The sequence below is a fragment of the Haliaeetus albicilla genome, chromosome 26 (assembly GCF_947461875.1).
Source record: "Haliaeetus albicilla chromosome 26, bHalAlb1.1, whole genome shotgun sequence".
Taxonomy (NCBI): Eukaryota; Metazoa; Chordata; class Aves; order Accipitriformes; family Accipitridae; genus Haliaeetus; species Haliaeetus albicilla.
The window spans coordinates 18,218,377-18,235,172 of NC_091508.1; the positions used below are offsets into that span (position 1 = coordinate 18,218,377).

General features: G+C 45.5%; 1 protein-coding gene across 1 annotated transcript; it reads left to right on the forward strand.

Annotated features, from left to right (window-relative positions):
* The first annotated feature begins 1,694 nt into the window (after positions 1 to 1,694).
* Positions 1,695 to 13,303, forward strand: GFI1B (growth factor independent 1B transcriptional repressor). The gene is made up of 7 exons (XM_009927642.2): positions 1,695 to 1,848; positions 7,212 to 7,340; positions 8,875 to 9,021; positions 9,583 to 9,845; positions 10,118 to 10,255; positions 10,718 to 10,883; positions 11,350 to 13,303. The coding sequence occupies exons 2-7, from the start codon at positions 7,226 to 7,228 to the stop codon at positions 11,526 to 11,528; spliced, it is 1,008 nt and encodes a 335-aa protein (XP_009925944.1). The 5' UTR covers positions 1,695 to 1,848; positions 7,212 to 7,225; the 3' UTR covers positions 11,529 to 13,303.
* Positions 13,304 to 16,796: the final 3,493 nt, after the last annotated feature.

Here is a 16,796-nt window from a genome sequence, read left to right on the forward strand (position 1 = left end):
TTATGTTCAGTAAATGACAGATGGGTTAAGATGAAAATCTGAATCTTTCTCAATGTGGGTGAAACCTACACTCCTATCTCCAAGTTGCATCAAAACCCATTGCACAGCCTGTCCGGTGCTATGGGGCAATGACAGGGTGCGATGACAAGAGCTGTGACTTGTGGCTGTCCCGGCAGAGAGCGCTAAGGTCAGCACGCCTGCCACCACCGCCTGCCACGGTGGGATGCAAAATACCTCTGCTATGAATCTGAAGTGTCTCTGGACCACATCTGCTCCATCAAGGAAACACCAGCCTACCGCTGACCCTGTTGGAGGGCAGAAAAAAGGTTATTGCTTCCCGGTGCTTTCACTGCCCTGAGCTGCCGTAGGAAAAGGGACCCAACTGAGTCCTGGTTTAATGCAACTGGCTGTAGAAGACAGTGAAATGCGTTTGAAAGTTCACGGGGAGCAGAAAAACTCCATGCTATAAAGGCATTTCTCTGATGGCAATGTCTCAGTACTCGGCACTCAATAGCTGCATGTATGCTTATATATGTCTTAAATTACAAACTTTTTGGAAAGTATCTTTGCTGTCCCAGTTCCAGCCATGCATGGAGCATGCTGTAAGTGCAGGAGGGGATAACCGAGGACACATACAGCTCATGCCACTATGCACTTGCACAGTCAGGAAGATTGTGATAATCAGAGAATAGATGAAATCAAGGAATTACTTCCCGCCACGCTCCAAGCATTTGGGGACATCAGTTCTCCTTGTTTGTTCCCAAATAAGAGTTGTGCCCAAGGATTCTGAAAAGAAAATCACTGCTCTCCAGCTCCTGTTCCCACCTCTGCTAGAGAACAACAAGGTGATCTGAGAAAAGTCACTTGGCCTCTGCTGCTTTCTCCCTCCTTCCACCCTGCCATTACAGGGGGGTTTAGCAGTCAATTATTTCACATTTGCAAATGCATTTTCAAACCTTTTTTGAAAGCAAGTGATAGAAGTGCAAATTCTTATTATTGCTCTTCAAGAGCTTTTTGCAAAGATGCTTGTTAATGAGCTTGCTTAATGAGCTTTCTTAAATCTATATTTATATCCTATATACAGCTGTATATAGATAGAGCAATGCCTAAAATATGTATGGATTGCACACACATATGCCTAGGAAAATGAAGGCTGATTAACACACATCTTTTTCAGTTATTACTGTGCAAGTATTTATTCCTTTTTCCTTGGAAATTGGAGAGATAAAAGATCCATTCTGGAATAAAATAATTTTGTGCATATGTGCTAGATGGTTTTGTTTATGAGACTGAAGTATGTGAGTGTGTGTATGTGAGACAGATGGTGTGTCTGTTTGTGAAAGATATGATGCGTGGATGAATGTGTGTAAAAATACAGGTTTCTTAAGAGCTTTTTTTTTTTAAAGAAAAGACAAAATAACAAATGTCTGCTGGGTACCTTATTTCACTGTGTCATGCTCTTTGTCAACATGACAGAGGAGTATTCCTGCAGAAGGCAAAGCTGCCCCAGAAAGTGAAGGGTGCTGCCCCTAGGGTTTCGAGCTGGGCATCACGAATTCTCTTCAAGTTTTCAAAGTCCTGGAAAGTTTTGATAAGCAAATACTTTCTGGGCTCTGCTTCTCTATTGGCTGTTTCTTCACCGCCAGATTTTGACACAAATAATCTGATTGAAAAATCAGGGAGGGAACAGGGGCAAAAAAAAACCAGAAAGAGAGAAAAGGAGAAGTATCTATTTCAGCAGACTGCGACTAAGTGAAAAAGTGGAAGAGGAGTCCAGAGAGAAGACGACGTCTTGCTTGTCCGGGGAGATTTCAAGGCGAAGCCAGTAAAGCAAAGTCCCCCAAACAGGTGATTGATTTATTCTTTTAAACACTTTTAACTTCATTGTTTTTTCTCATTTCTCTGATATGTTTTTCTAAGCTTTTTCTTCTTCTTTGCTTGTGTTTGCAAATATGTAACATATTCCACTGTGTAAGTCAGTTGTCCTGAGGATTCCTTTATGATAATGGTTCACTTAATTCAAATGAGTCAAACCTTTTAAAATTATATACCATATACTTACTTCACTCTCACATGTGAAAATGGTAATAGTAGAACAAAATATAAAAGATGTGACAATGGTCTCAGATACCTGCATCCCAGCAAGCTCCATGCAGAAGGAGTAGTTTCTAGATGTAGACTTTTGTACTTAAGCATTGAGGAGAGGGCATGCTATATTTTTCCTTTTAATTGCTCTTTTACAAGGCCAAACCTTTAAATTCAAACAGCAGCACACCTCTGCTGACATCAATTAATCTGTGCCAGTTTTGCTACATGAGAATTCAGTCTCTCCTGTTTAGGATTTTTGCTTCAAATGTATCTTTTATTTTATTATTTTTCCATCCTTTCTAAGTATAAGCTGATTAGTGTAACGATTTTTAGCATATGGAATTAGCTATTTATAGACACTCCTCATATACCAGCAGATTGATTCAATACATTAAGCAGGAAAGCAAATGATTTGCAAGTTCGCACAGTAAGTGCATCTATATATTAAGGGGATATAGAATTTGTTAGATTGCACTATATAAGTCTATTTATCCATGGAAGCCTAAGGTAAAGTTTGCTAAAGCCAGTGGCGTTCCCAACATCACTAGGAGCTAAAAGAAGTTTCTAAAGAAGAAATGCTGCAATTGTATTCTAAATGTTTTTTCTAGATATGACAGATGTACAAGCATTTCCGTTCCACTTCTCAGACAAAATTACCACCACAATTTGCTACCCCTGCCATAATGTCCATTTGCCCAGTCTAACCACAGCAATTAAAAATGTTCTGCTCATTTTTCCACTAAAAAAGCCACATTCAAATTACTTGCCCCAAGTACCTTCATTTTTGCAAGGGTGGATTAGTGAAGACATGATTAATTTTGTTATAAAGTGAAATTCTTTTTTAATATGACTTTATATTTAAAGAGTCAGGAGTCCATAAAACCTCTTATTTTATTTGAGCTCTTAAAAATTCCAGACACAGATTGTGGCCAGTTTTGTGCTTTTTTTCCTCAAAATGTAGCCTTCCGAAAGACAAACTATTCTTTATTTTTGGAAGCTTCACCTTTGCCAGAAAGAACAGAAAAAAGCAATATTAAGATTTAAATATAAATTAAGCAATGGGAAGGAAATAAGCCTCTTTTACCCTAAAACTTTGTACACTCATCAACTTATATGAAGACATATATCAATTGCAAGTTAAAATTAAGTATTTCTGCTGAGTGTAGTGGGAAAAAGGGTTTAATCTCTACAATTACCCTTGTAAATTCAAAAACAGGATTACTTGAATTTAGAGAAAAATGAAAGCTGTAGAATGGAACTTACGCTGCAAATTGGGTTCCTGATTCAGTGTGGCACAATCTTGCAAACACCTGTTCCCAAATACGGTGTTTCATGTTATGAATCATTTCACTGAAGGAACCAGAGGGGACAGCTCCGTAATCTAATTCAGTGAGAATATGAATTTCTTCTAAATTATATCGAAGGGCCCAATCCTGTATTTTTGGGTACTGCAAGCTGCCATGCAGTGAAGTGGGAGTTAGGGCTTCACAAGGAACACAGGATCAAGTAAAATTAGGATCCTGAAGTCAGAAACCACCCCCTAAAAAACCCCAACCCTTTTAATTTGGTTCTTGCACAATCTCCAGTGTTCCAATATTACTTTACAGTTTTACATATGATACTCTGCAAAGTCACTAGAGAGCGTCACTGAAGATGAAGGAACTTTGAGTTTGAACATAGGAGGGGAACATGCAAATGCTGGGTCCACTTTCAGATCTGACTGGGGAATTTATAACTGGTAAAAGAAGCCCTTCTAAGGTGCTTCAAGTTAGGTACCCAAAAATAGTGAAGCAGGTTTTTTTTCCATTGGGTCCGTTTGGCTGTCTTTTCCTCAGAGCAAATTACTACAACATTATTGTACAGCTACTTGAATGGCAAACAAAGACGAATGTCAATTCTAGCTGGCTACTGATTTTATATCCCTTATTGGATCCAAAAAATGCCACGACACTTCCATTTTGGGTAGGCACTCCTGCCCAAGCAATGAACTCCCTTGTGCACTTGCCAGTTAAGGTAGAAACTGCTGCCACAGGGGCTGGCAAGAACAGACTCCATAAAAATAAAGTTTAATTTTTAGCAAAAGGTTGAAGCTAAATTCTGTCAGAAGCTTCAAGGACTTTAAGATGTAGCGGGGTCTGTTGTCCATAGCACTACTTTCCCTGTGAAATATAGTTAGCCATTAGTAGCAGCTGATCACTTGCTACTGATAATCTTGAGTTTCGAGGAGAGATAGTATTTTTTCTCTCACAATCTGTGCTTCTAGCTTTCCTCTAACCCGGTTGTGTGAATCACAAAGATGGTCCAATGCAGTTGTTAATTAACTATGCTTTGGGCTCCCAGTTCCTGTTTTCTCTGTAAAATGGGGTGGGGGAAGGTAACTTCCTTTTGTAACGTTCAGTAGTACATTAAAGATTGTTGTGCTCAGTAGAGGCCCTTATCAGCAGTCAAGATACTAGACCAAATTTGACTTTTACATATGCTGGGGCAAACACATCCAGAAAAATCCTCTCAATTCACATGCACCTACTTTCGACCACCGTCAGAAAAGAGGGGCTGTACTTAGTGCCTTTGCGTACTTAGTGTACAGGTACTACCATAAAACACTGCAAGATTGCTTATGCCACACATCTCCAACCTCTAATTTACCTGGCTAAGCTGTCCAGCTAATGCCATGGAGTCCTCAAGCCAGTGGGCAGGGAGGGTGACCCTTCCAGCTGGCACTGCTGGGTGCAGGCTCTCATCCTACATTCAGAGTTACCCACTGCTGGAGCCTCTTCCTCCACTGTGTAGGAAGCCCAGGGAAATTAACCAGTTAATTCAGGCAGAGAAATCCGGTGTCTAAAGCTTGCTGGTATGAATACGTTCCATTGTGGACACAGTCCTGCCCCACCACATGGGAAAATCCCTTTGACATGAGTGGAAATTCCATGTATCGAGGGTTTGTGGCAGGACTTTTAACTTGGGGCACATCTGTATTGCAGAGTGCAGCTCCATGCACATACACCCCATCTGGGACTGACCAAGAGCAGTGAGACCCTCTGAACTAAGCATTTCTGCTAGGATGCAAGGTGCACAGGCTAAGCAGAACACACTACTAAAAGGGTTATAACCACTGCAGAACACTCCCGTGTTTGTACCAAGCTGGAGGTATTGCTGTGCCCACAGCCCTTCGCCAGGCAGAGATACACTTCACTATACTTAGAAGGAACCTCTTAGAGAGTTACAGGACAGCAAGTACAGCAACATACTTCAGTGCCCCTTCCCTCAAGTGTGTACTTATGGTTCATTCTCAGTGCTGTTTTGTCCTCTTTCTAAAATTAAATTAACAAATCTAGTCTTGGCCTCTGTTTTCTCTTATTCATCTCAAGTTATATGCAAATTTCCTGGAAACAGGCAAAGAAAAACAGGTGAGTCATTTCAGAAGAAAAAATGGCTAGAGACACCAAGAGTTATCCCTGAAGTCATAGAAGAAATAGTGGGAATCCTGGACCGGATTTAAATAGACAGCTACAACTGCATTTCCAAAGGCAGCTGGGCTGGTGAGCACCTGACTCTCACCGACAACAGTGGGCTTGGCAATCCACCTGTCCACAGCAGACCTCGCTGTGTGAATTCCACCGTACACATACCTGCAGCCGTAGGCACCACTGTAAATGTGGCCCTCGGACGTTTAAACAAAACACCACCGGGCTATGTAATTATATTTAGCATGTAGGGATAGTACGGGCACTTCTGCACCCTAGGGAGCAGACCTTTTCCATCCCTGGCTGTTTGGGATTCCAGGAGCCCACACTGCTCTGTCCTGACTTACACAGATGCTTCAGGTCATTCCTACTTAACAGGAGCAAACTTTGGTTTGGTTGGGGTTTTTTTAGTAAATAAGTAGGCTACACTTCAACTGCTGTCAGGAAAAAACAAAACTTAAATACTGCACTTTCCCGTCAACAGAAAGCCAGGACTTACTGCTGACTTTACATATGAAATATAGCAAGATTTGCTTTTACTGTTACTATCCTGAACAATTCCAAGGGAAAATGCAAATACGTATGCAAATAAGGCACCAGCTGATATTGCCATACAGAGCATTGAACGTGTTGTCATACTGCCTACATGAGAACAGTTAGTAGCCATGGGGAGAGGGCACAGGGCGGGCTGGGTTCTGGGTAGTAAAGATAACAGATGCATTGCAAGAGAATTTTGTATGATTAAATTTCAGCATTTTATGTTTGTTCCTAACCCGTCATTTCAACGGTCTATGATATTTGAGTCAGATCCAAAAGGTAACCTCTCTCACCCAGCACTTCTGCTCTGCATCTGCTTGACTGTTGTTTGTCAGCCAGAACACAAAATACTCAAGCTACAGCCAACAAGAAGGAAACCCACCACACATCATGGCTGCGGGGATTTTCCACTGTGTCTCTCCTATTGATGTTGTTTCTATAATTATTATTTGTAGAGCAATTTCACAGAGGAGCCCATATCATGGCTTGGGACTGCGCTCTTCTAGGTGCGATATAAACACTAAGACCCTTTCTCAAAGGGGTGATCTCCAACCCATGGTCCCCACTGTGTCCTCTCAGGGAGATTAAGGTCAGAGATGCACTGTGTCCTGTAGCCAGAGCAAAGAGCTACAAGAGAGAGCTCCTGGCTAATGTACCTTTGCCACAGGCCCAGTTTTGGTCTGTAACACAGCACCCAATTTAAGCATGCCTCTGTTTTTCCACCTACAATATAAAGATAGCAGTAGTTCTTTGCCTCAACCTAGGAGTAGGTTGTGAAGTGTGTGGAGTATACTGTAACCTGCAATCCCATCTTCAATCTGCCGTCCCATCTCTATGTTCAGTGGCAGAGACTATCTCGCAGTAAGTTTTTCTGCTTAGCCCCCTCCACAGCTATGTGTTTTCCCCAGAGTTGAGATCCATCAGGCGCCTAAACCCACACAACCACTCCCTGCTCTTCAGTTGGGTGGAGGGACCTTTGAGATGAAGTCTCTGTCTCCCTCGTAGAAGAGTTTTAATTCTCATCACTGCTGTGTACAGGGCTGATGTGCTGGGGAAACAAATGAGAAATTACCCCCCCAAACCACAGAGATTTACCTGCTGTTTTTCTGTGTTTCTGCCCAGGCAGTGAATGGAAAATGCCACGTTCTTTTTTGGTGAAGAGCAAAAAGGCTCATACCTATCATCAGCACCGCTTTGTGGAAGATGACCTGCCTATACTCATGTGGGATCCAATAACCTCTCCCTTCACTGGTGAGTTAATCCATCCACTGGGCTTCTAAGAATACACTAAGGCAAATTAATAATTGAGTGGGCAAGCTAAGGGAGTAGGATGAGTGAGCTAAAGAGCAACTAAGGGCTTCCACACAGGGATGTCAATCTAAGGACAAGCTGATCCCATACAGTGTGCCCTCTTTCTCTAGGCCAAATCCACACTGTCCCACTGAAATCAAATTTAGATCCTCCCTTTGTTTCCTGCTGGGTTGCTGGGGATGTTTGAGATATAAGATTGCTGTGTGGAGTTGGTCACATTTGGGAAAGATGGCTAACTTCAGGCAACTAACAATTGGGAAAAGAGCTTGCACTTGGTTGTCAGTCTTCTACAAACTCACAACTCTGCCACCTCGATCTCCAGCTTGCTATGTTCACTGCCCACATTCTCTCTGGACCTACATGTTCTCTACCTCAGTGTGTTACCACCTCCTCCTGATGATTTGCAAGGAAAGTTACAGCTAGAGTGAGAAAATACTAGTGATACCCTAACAGTGACTGTGAAAGGAGTCCTACACACTTACAGGTGAAGGGCCAGCTGCTATATACTATATTAACACCAACCAACACTGCTTCTGCCTCCGCCTGCTGTCCTCCCTCTGCTCCTGTTCATGCTCTCCCACAGCCATCCATGCAGTGGTAGGGCCAGGTCAATTATCTTCTTTCAGGCACCATTCAAATTTTCTTTATTCAAATCTAGGATCAACTTATCCTTTGTTCTAGCCCTGGCTATCAAATTAGAGTCCAGCCCTATGATAAGTTTGATAAAAAAGAAAGGAGGTGACATTTTAATTTCAATTCCTGCCACCATCCTTTGGCCATTTGTTGTGTTTCTCTGGCACACAAGAGGGTTTGGACGACAGGTGAATATTGTCCTTCAGCAGCCCAGTCCCATCTCCAGCAGAAAGGAGGCACATGTACTGGACCTCTGTCCATTTTAGATTCTTACTATAAAGTCCACTTCTAACAAGTGCTGGCTGGTCTCTTTAAGGGCTGGGACAAGCATGGAGAAACGGGAGTGTGGGCAGGAGGAGACAAGGGTCTGTGGTCACCTTTGCGACTGTGTAAACAGTTACCTCCCCTCTCTGCTTCCCTACGTGGCTGTCCATAAATTCAGGTTAACAATACTGAACTTTCTTAGGAGAGGGGTGGGGAGGTTAATAAGTTAGTGATTGTTAGTTACTCACACAAACAAAAATTATTTTAAATGGGGAAATGATTCTTACAGACATGTGGCTTCTAGGGTTAATTTTCTCTAACTATATAGGGTATCAAGTGTCCTATCATTTCTTCCCACCCCCCTTTACCTTGCCTACCTCATCCTGCTTGGAATTTCCCTTTGTCAGCAATGGGCAGACCTTGATTGCCGTGCTGATTGCACCACTCTGCACTTATTCAGGGAATTGAGCATGGGCTCATGTAGCCAAGCATGAGTTCATACATAAATACAAAACTCACCTTAATAGACTCTTAACAGCTAGAATAAACTAACTGTGACACTACTGTGTGATTACAGCCATAGGAAACAAGACACCGGAAGATACCAAGAAACAGGACCTAGAATGCGTGGTTCCAAAACAAGAAAAGGACCCACCTGAACTGAAGGAAGAAAGTGTCCCTGTCCAGTACCTGAGCAGGATGCTGCCAGGCCCTTCAGCTCAAGGTCTGCTACCCAAGACCACAATTGCAAAAGAGGTCAGGGCTGGGCTGGCTTATGGACAAGCAGGTCCAGATTTTCAGTAAACAGCAGCTCTTATTTTGACATCAACAGTCAAACTTGTCCCAGGCAGAGCTCATCAAGAGCATTTTGTATTTCCCTTTATGATTCTGGTCTAGATCAGCATCTCTCTGAAGGATGATGCTATGATTCCCAATGAGTGAGCCTCCAAATTTCAAGGACTAATGGAGCTCTGTGCTATATGGGTCAAGGCAGGTGTCCACATGATACTTGTTCAAACACTACATGAAGCAGGGCTAGTAGGGGGGGTAATATTCCCTTAGCATCCCCTCTCCCATAAAATTTCCTCAGTTTGAAATCAAAGTTGTAATAGGAACTTTGTATGGGGATCAGGATTTGAATCAAAGAAGGAGGAGTTACCAACTGCAACTCCCAAGGTCAGGCAAGACATTAAATGGGGGAGTGGTACCTGGGGAACTTTTTTACTGGTGCCCAGCTGCAGGCAATGGCATGACACTCATTTCTCCCTCTCCTTTGCAAACTCAGAGATGGCCATCCCAGGTCTGCAGATCAAAGACTGCAGTAACACGACAAGCACCCCTACCTTCTACAAAACCGGCTTTTCTTGGGATGCTTTCCATTTGCCATACAGCTACCGACAGATGTCTTCCACCATGCAGTCAGCCCTCTTAGAGCACCCAGTTAGCCTGTACGGAAGCCACCTCCTGCCAAGCACCGAGCCCCCTCTGGATTACAGCATGCATTACTCCTCGGACATGGAGACCTACCACTGTGTGAAGTGCAACAAGGTGTGCCACAGAGGAGAGCCTCAGGGATGGGGAGGGGCTGGAGTGATTTTCATTGCATACATCAGCATTTCACTGGGTTACACCAAAGTGCAATGCATGCAGCTCAAAACGGGTACCTACTTTTTCTCCTGACTAGGGGACAAGGGTGCTAGGAGTGATGCAGTTCACATGGCCCATGAGAGGGAAGAATCAAAGAAAGAGAAGGAATTGAAAACAGAGATGGAGACACAGCTGCCTCATGCCAAAAAAATCACTGGCATTTTGTTTTGCAGGTATTCTCCACTCCCCATGGACTGGAGGTCCATGTCCGAAGGTCTCACAGTGGGACCCGACCTTTTGCTTGTGAAGTATGCGGCAAAACCTTTGGACACGCTGTAAGCCTGGAGCAGCACACCAATATTCACTCCCAGGTGGGTAGCATGTTTCCAGAGAACCAGCTCTCCAGAGCTTATGAGTGTTGGACCTTAGCTGTTACTTACTCTGTTATAAAGGAAGCGACATTTCCTAGGTTACAAATGTGATGGCTTTCCTGTAGCACCCAATGACAATGATAGGAGCTCTGAAGACCATAGATCTTGGTCTCACAAATCTCAGACTGCCCTTGAGAATTCCTTGGATGGGAGGAGAGGATCATCGCTGCTGGTTCTTCTGTGCCTCGCCTCCTCCTAAAGGGTGCAGGAGTTTGGATCACAAGATGTAATCCATTTCCATAAGCAACCCTCCCCACATTCTCTTTGTGCTGCACCTAGCATGTCAGTCCACGAGCTGAGATTTGCTTATCAAATCTACTATTCTTAACAGTCTTAGCACTCTTCAAGCTCTGTCACATGTCTTGCAGCCACATACATCCCATGATTTTCTTTCCCTAACAGGAAAGAAGTTTTGAGTGCAAGATGTGTGGGAAGACATTCAAACGTTCCTCCACCCTCTCCACTCATCTCCTGATCCATTCAGACACACGGCCCTATCCCTGCCAATACTGTGGCAAGCGCTTCCACCAGAAGTCAGATATGAAGAAACACACTTATATCCACACAGGTGAGAAACAATGTATTCTCAATAAGAAAATGCAAATTAGAGTCCATCATGTTAATACACATATATAGTCCCCAGACAAAGAGATACTGGACCAGGGATAAGTGTCCAGACGCACTGGAAAGTCATTCTTCTCTGTGCAGTAAGACAGCAGAAGGTCTAAGCATCACTGAGATGCATGTCCTCAGTGTGACCAGGAGGTGGTTATTGACCAGCCTTCAGTGCATGTCATGGTTGTACCCAGCCCTGGATGCAGACAGGGCATGGGTCGCACAGCTGGACAGGACTGCCTCTGGTTCTTTTCACCCTCTGGTGCTGAACCAGAGTGCAGACACATTGGCAGGACAGCTGGGCTGGCAGCACCCTGATGCCTAAGCATAGCCAGTGAGGTCTGAGTCTACTAAAGGGCATTTCTACCTCCCTTCTCTCATCTGTTAAAGTGTTTCTTACCATTTTCTCTGCCCTGCAGGGGAGAAGCCCCACAAGTGCCAGGTATGTGGCAAAGCCTTCAGCCAGAGCTCCAACCTCATCACTCACAGCCGCAAGCACACAGGCTTCAAGCCCTTCAGCTGTGAGCTCTGTGCCAAGGGCTTCCAGCGCAAAGTGGATCTACGGAGGCACCGAGAGACCCAACACAGTCTCAAGTGAGGGACGGCTCCAGGTCTTTTCTGGAGCTCCCACTGCCAGTGCATGCTCCAGGGAAGAAGAGTCTCCCCGGCATCTCCATCCAGCGTGCGGCTGCCCACCTCATAAAGCTCATATAGCATCCTATGTTCCCCTGGGGACTGGCAAAGTCATGTTACTGGCTTTGGTGTTCCGGCACTTCAAAGCCTTGCACATCCCAGTAGGTGACAAAGAAATCTGTGGGAGCTCTCACTTTTCAATTACAGCAGGTACCAGCCCAGATCTGACATCACCTGCTCAAGTGCAAATCCAGAGAAATTCCTCCAAGATCACCATTACTCTGGATTTACACCGTGTGCAGAATCCAGTTCATCAGACTGACCAGCAGCAAGGTGGGAACTCCTGGGCTAACGGCAGCAACAATCTGTGCCAAGCTAGTGCCGTAACCATGTTCTGCTTTGATGGTTAGGAAGATAAGGCTAGGGCATGCAAATAGATTGCATTCAGTGAGCTGTGTTCAACCTGGACAGGGCTTCTGCAGAGGCTTGCCCAGGTCATAAATTCTGGCAACAGACACCTAAAGTCATTTTCTTTCAGCGGAGCATTTACTGTGATCAAATGACAAGTTAACTGTGTTGTATTTTTAGCTTGGAGTGGGAGGAAAATACTGAAAAAACAGCTCCTATCCCTAGCTGATAGCAGGGGTCTCTAAATGCATTCCTCATACGCACCATGCTGCAGAGATCCCTGGGTTAGTGGCAACCAAGCAAGCTCCAAGAAGAGCCAAGTCACAGCACTAGGCATAAGCTAACAAGCCCCATGTCTCAGTACCATGCGAGAGAGACTGGTTGCTCTTGGAATCCAGACTGGTATGTCCCACAATAGTTCACTGCATGCTGGACATTCCAACTTAGAGCTGTCCTGGGCAATCCTGTGTCACTGTATGGTCAGGAATGGCCCTTGGATATCAATGTCAAGGGCCAGAGTTCTGCTTTCCAGCCACTCTTAAAGGAGGAAGTGACCTAGCCTGTACACATTGGCATAGTATGCAAGTACCTTACAAATATTATACAGAGAAGTGGTATTTCCTCTTTCTTCCAGGTCTAGGGGTTGAAGCAAAGCACTGGAACAAGAGCCAGTTTCCCTCCAAGCTCTAAGTTCTCACTATATAACCTTTGGCAAGTCACTGCACTGGGCTTTTTTCTCCACCCCTCCTGGTGATGTGGAGTCATTCACTCAGGTTTGTAGAGTCCCTTGAGTTCTTAACAGGAAGGACAAAGTATTATTATAGCGTTAAAAAGACAAGCGCTTTCAGTTAAGCAGGGCATTGTAGCAGCACACAGCCCACTCTGTAACTACATCCCTGAACACACAGCCTTGGACAATGACACTGGTGGGAGGTAGCCTGGAGAACAGGCTGTGGCACTAGCCATTTCACTCCAAAGGCTTATGAAAGAAGGCTGCCATCACAGGCAAAGAAGAAACAGTCCAAGTGGAAAATTCATTTACTGCCAGGAGAGAAGAGGTCTGTCCTACCCTCAGTTACACTGCTGTAACCCAAAGCCATTTTTCTAAGACCTAAAATGTACTTGCCCCTGTTTTATGCTGTGCCTAAGCTGTTAGTTATTAATATGCATTCTGGAAGCTCAAAACAGAGTCTGTACTCCTGGCTTTACTTGTACACTGTAAATATGTATTTATACTTATTCTAATGTATATTTTTATTGCACTATACCAGACAGTGACAACATGTACAGGCCTGCTGGGATTTATCTGATAAATCTGTTCCCTCTTGGTAACTGGGCTAACACAGTGTATTTCATGTTAAAAACATCCATTTCAAGACCTCGCTCTGGAGATTCAGGCAGTGGGGATGGAGGGGCAAAGGAGAAGGGAAGGAGTACAACGTTGCCCATACAGTTCAACTGTGGAACTAAAGATGGAAATTCACATGCAGAACAGGGCTCCCATCAGGAGCAAAGCTCCCAAACTTAGACATGAAAGAAGTCAGATCCAGGGAGCAGGGGCCTGTTGGCTACAGAACAGCCACAAACAACGCTCAAAGCCTGGGATCAGGGGACATTGATCTTCAGAAACAGATTCGTGCAGAGCTCCAGACAGGCAGCAAGTCGGCTCTCCATTGCAAGAGGGCTGTGCTGCCACAACCACATCAGATGACACGGGATTGTGTACCCAGCAGATGGTGTTATCGAAGCCCCCATTAAAACTCTGTTGGCCTTTCCTGGGTCATGCCAGAACCTGGTCAGGACAGGGACTCCCAGGGAAGGTGTATAACCTGTGACGGAACTGGGCTTAGGGAACTGGTCCCCAGCTCCTGCCCGTGACACCAGGCATGCACACACACACGTGTGAACACTCTCACACATGCACAAGCCTTACTCAAGGTAAAGTAATTTCAGCTCATTAAAACCACTGCCAAAACTCTGTTGTTATTGCCCTTGTACTCCACAAATCTGCAAACAGAATTATTTAAAGAGCATGTCAGCGTCTGAACTGCTCGGGAGTGAATGCCCTCCAGCCCCAAAACACAGGGGCACACCAGTACAGACTTCCCTGTCTGTGTCCTGGGGACAGCAGGTGTGTCTGACTCATCTGAACCTCCCCAATTTTGGCCATTCGGGGCCGGGGGGGGGGGAGAAGTGCTGGCACACACTGATCAGCACTGTGGCAAGACTGCTTGTAAAACCGCTCATAAAAACAAATCAGACAGCTGGTTCTTCTGAGCCTGCTGAACAAGGGCTACTGTATCCATTAGATTTCCATTCCTATCTCTGATTTCCACGGTACAGAGGAGGTATAACCTTCAACGGGCAGCTGGGGTCTCCTGTCCTAAGGCTGTGCTTCTCCAGCCTGCTTCTCCCTCCTAACAAAGCACAGATCACCCCAGTCCTGTCTTTTATTTCCCCAGGACTCTAGGGCAGGCAGCTGCTTTCACCATTTTTTGCGATTTCTGAGCCCAGAGATTACTGAAGAGCAGTTACACTGGAGAAGACAGCGTCAGCCTTACACTTATATTTGTGAGGAGCCCGGAGAGCACATCCCCAGGAGACACAAGGACTGCTTTAGATGAATGGGCAGCAAACAGAGAAACACTCTGGGATGGCCTTAGGCAGCGTGCTGCTGCAGAGCCATGCTCAGGAAAACATGTCTGTGGCCAAAGCAGCTGGGGGGGGGGGGCCAGGCTGACCCACTCCCACAGGCGCTGGGAGCGTATCTCCAGAAACACAGGCTGTGGATGGAGGCCAGCTGGCAAAGGCACCTGTGAGACAGCACAGCCAGAGTCAGGAGGTGACCTGAGATGGGAGGAAGAGCAGAGGGAATTGACTTACAGAGTTCGCCACTAAGGCACTACAGTTTCTTCCCCCAGAGTAACAAGGTGCCACTTTCAGACCCCTGGGTGACACTGCCTGAGCCCCATCCTTCCTTAGGACCGTGGACGTCAGCAACCCAAAGGAAAAACTAGGCAGAGCCCCACAGCCCCTTGTTCCCTGCAATCGCTGATCAGGGAGAGCCGTTTCCCGAGGAAGAGGATGGAAGGACCCAGGTTGGCTCTGCTCCGGAGCAAACAGCAGCACCCTGCATGGTTCTCCGGGCTTTCTTCTGCACCCCCTGAAGCTCTGGAAATGCAGGTGAAGGAGCGAGGAAGGAAGCAGATCTGGCATTACCCAAACCTCACCACGCCGGGCTGGGGGAGAGCCTTCCACTCCCAACACGGCACCAGCCACGGGCAGGCCCGCTGCATGGAGCAGGCAAAGGGCTTCCCTAATCCTTGCAGCTACTGAATCCACACAAGGGTTACCCAAGGATGCTCAGCACCTGTCAGGATCAGGCCATGGCCGTCACCAACTCCAAACACACCTGGCCTCGCTCTCCAGCCATGCAAATCTTCCCCAGTTCTGACCACTCTGGAAACAACCCCTTTCCCACCATCTACCCTTGCATCAAAAAAATATTCTCGTCGGTCAATCAAGGAAACAGATAACAAAAAGCAAAATCTCAACTAATCTTTGTGGCCGAAGAAAGAGCTGATTGTTTTTGCCTCTCTCTGAGCCCGCCCTGTATCCTGCACTTCCCCAGTCCTCTTCACACCTTCTTCCCTTTATTGCCAGGGAAAGAAAATCCTGGTCTTTGGGCTGTTTTGTTTAGCAAATGAGGGACATGCAAAGCAATAACCCTGGGCATCTGTCAGAAGGAGAGAGGTGCCTCTGTGTCTTCCAGACAGCCTTCAGGCGCTGAGAGCAGCAGCCCAGAAATACCATGATCAAGGGTGGATTTAAGTTTGGACACAGGATGCATCTTTCTCTTCCTAATGAAGACAGAGGCACAGAACACCTGCAGGAAGCAGAGGTGTGTTCCCAGCTAGCATGGCATTATGCTGGAGCTTATCTTCAGGTTGTATTAACCTCCATGGAGTGGAATCATAAAGAAGGCAGAACCCTGAAGTTTTCACGTGGTGTTGGCAATGGTTAGGGAAGGCCTAAAAGGAACTGAGAGGAAGGACAGGGAAGAATTAGGCTCCAATTGGGTACATGTTGTATTGGAAAAAAAATTACTTGCTGAGTCCAGTTGCTTCCTGCCCTAGACTTCATGAGAAAGCATTTTCAGTGAAAAGAGATAAGAGCAGAGTCCCTTGTCCTCGCAGCAGGTCGTTCCCCCAGGGCCACACAGCCGTAGGTGATGGGGACACACCAGCAGGTTAGTCCTAACCCATCAGCACAGCACACAAGGGGAAACCTGAAGGCTTTAGACAATCTCCCAGAAATAGCTGCATACATACGTTTCCTTGTGAACATTTCTGCCTGCCATTAAGGGCCTAACTTGGGAACGGATAGGGAGCTTGACCTGCAAGGCTGCTACAGAATAAAAAAAGTACATCCCACACAATTTTTTTATCACTTATTCTGCTCACAAAGCAGAGATGTTTTTCTACTTTTGCCCTGGAATAGCACACGCACACGGAGAAGACAACCCAGAACAGCCACACCAAAATTATTCAATGACAGTTAAATCAGTCCTTTGCCTCTGTGCTGGATGAGACCTAAGAAAACGCAGAGTTCCTGACCCACCATCTTTCAACTAACAGTCACCATGGACACACTGATCTTAAGGCTGCAACCCTGAACTGAGACTTGAGATCTGTCACACGTTTCCTGCATGACCTTGGGCAAGCCATGAGCGCTGGATTTCCAAAGTTGTTCAACACACTGTGAAGCTCACAGAAAGCTTCACCCCATCTGTGAGAGGAGGATAATTCCCCCTCTCCTCTTCATT

Excerpts from the sequence above, each read along its gene's own strand:
- GFI1B (XM_009927642.2), top strand. The coding sequence starts at position 7,226 with ATGCCACGTTCTTTTTTGGTGAAGAGCAAAAAGGCTCATACCTATCAT. Across the intron at positions 9,022-9,582 it reads GCCAGGCCCTTCAGCTCAAG|AGATGGCCATCCCAGGTCTG; the intron begins GTCTGCTACCCA and ends TTGCAAACTCAG. Across the intron at positions 10,256-10,717 it reads ACACCAATATTCACTCCCAG|GAAAGAAGTTTTGAGTGCAA; the intron begins GTGGGTAGCATG and ends TTTCCCTAACAG.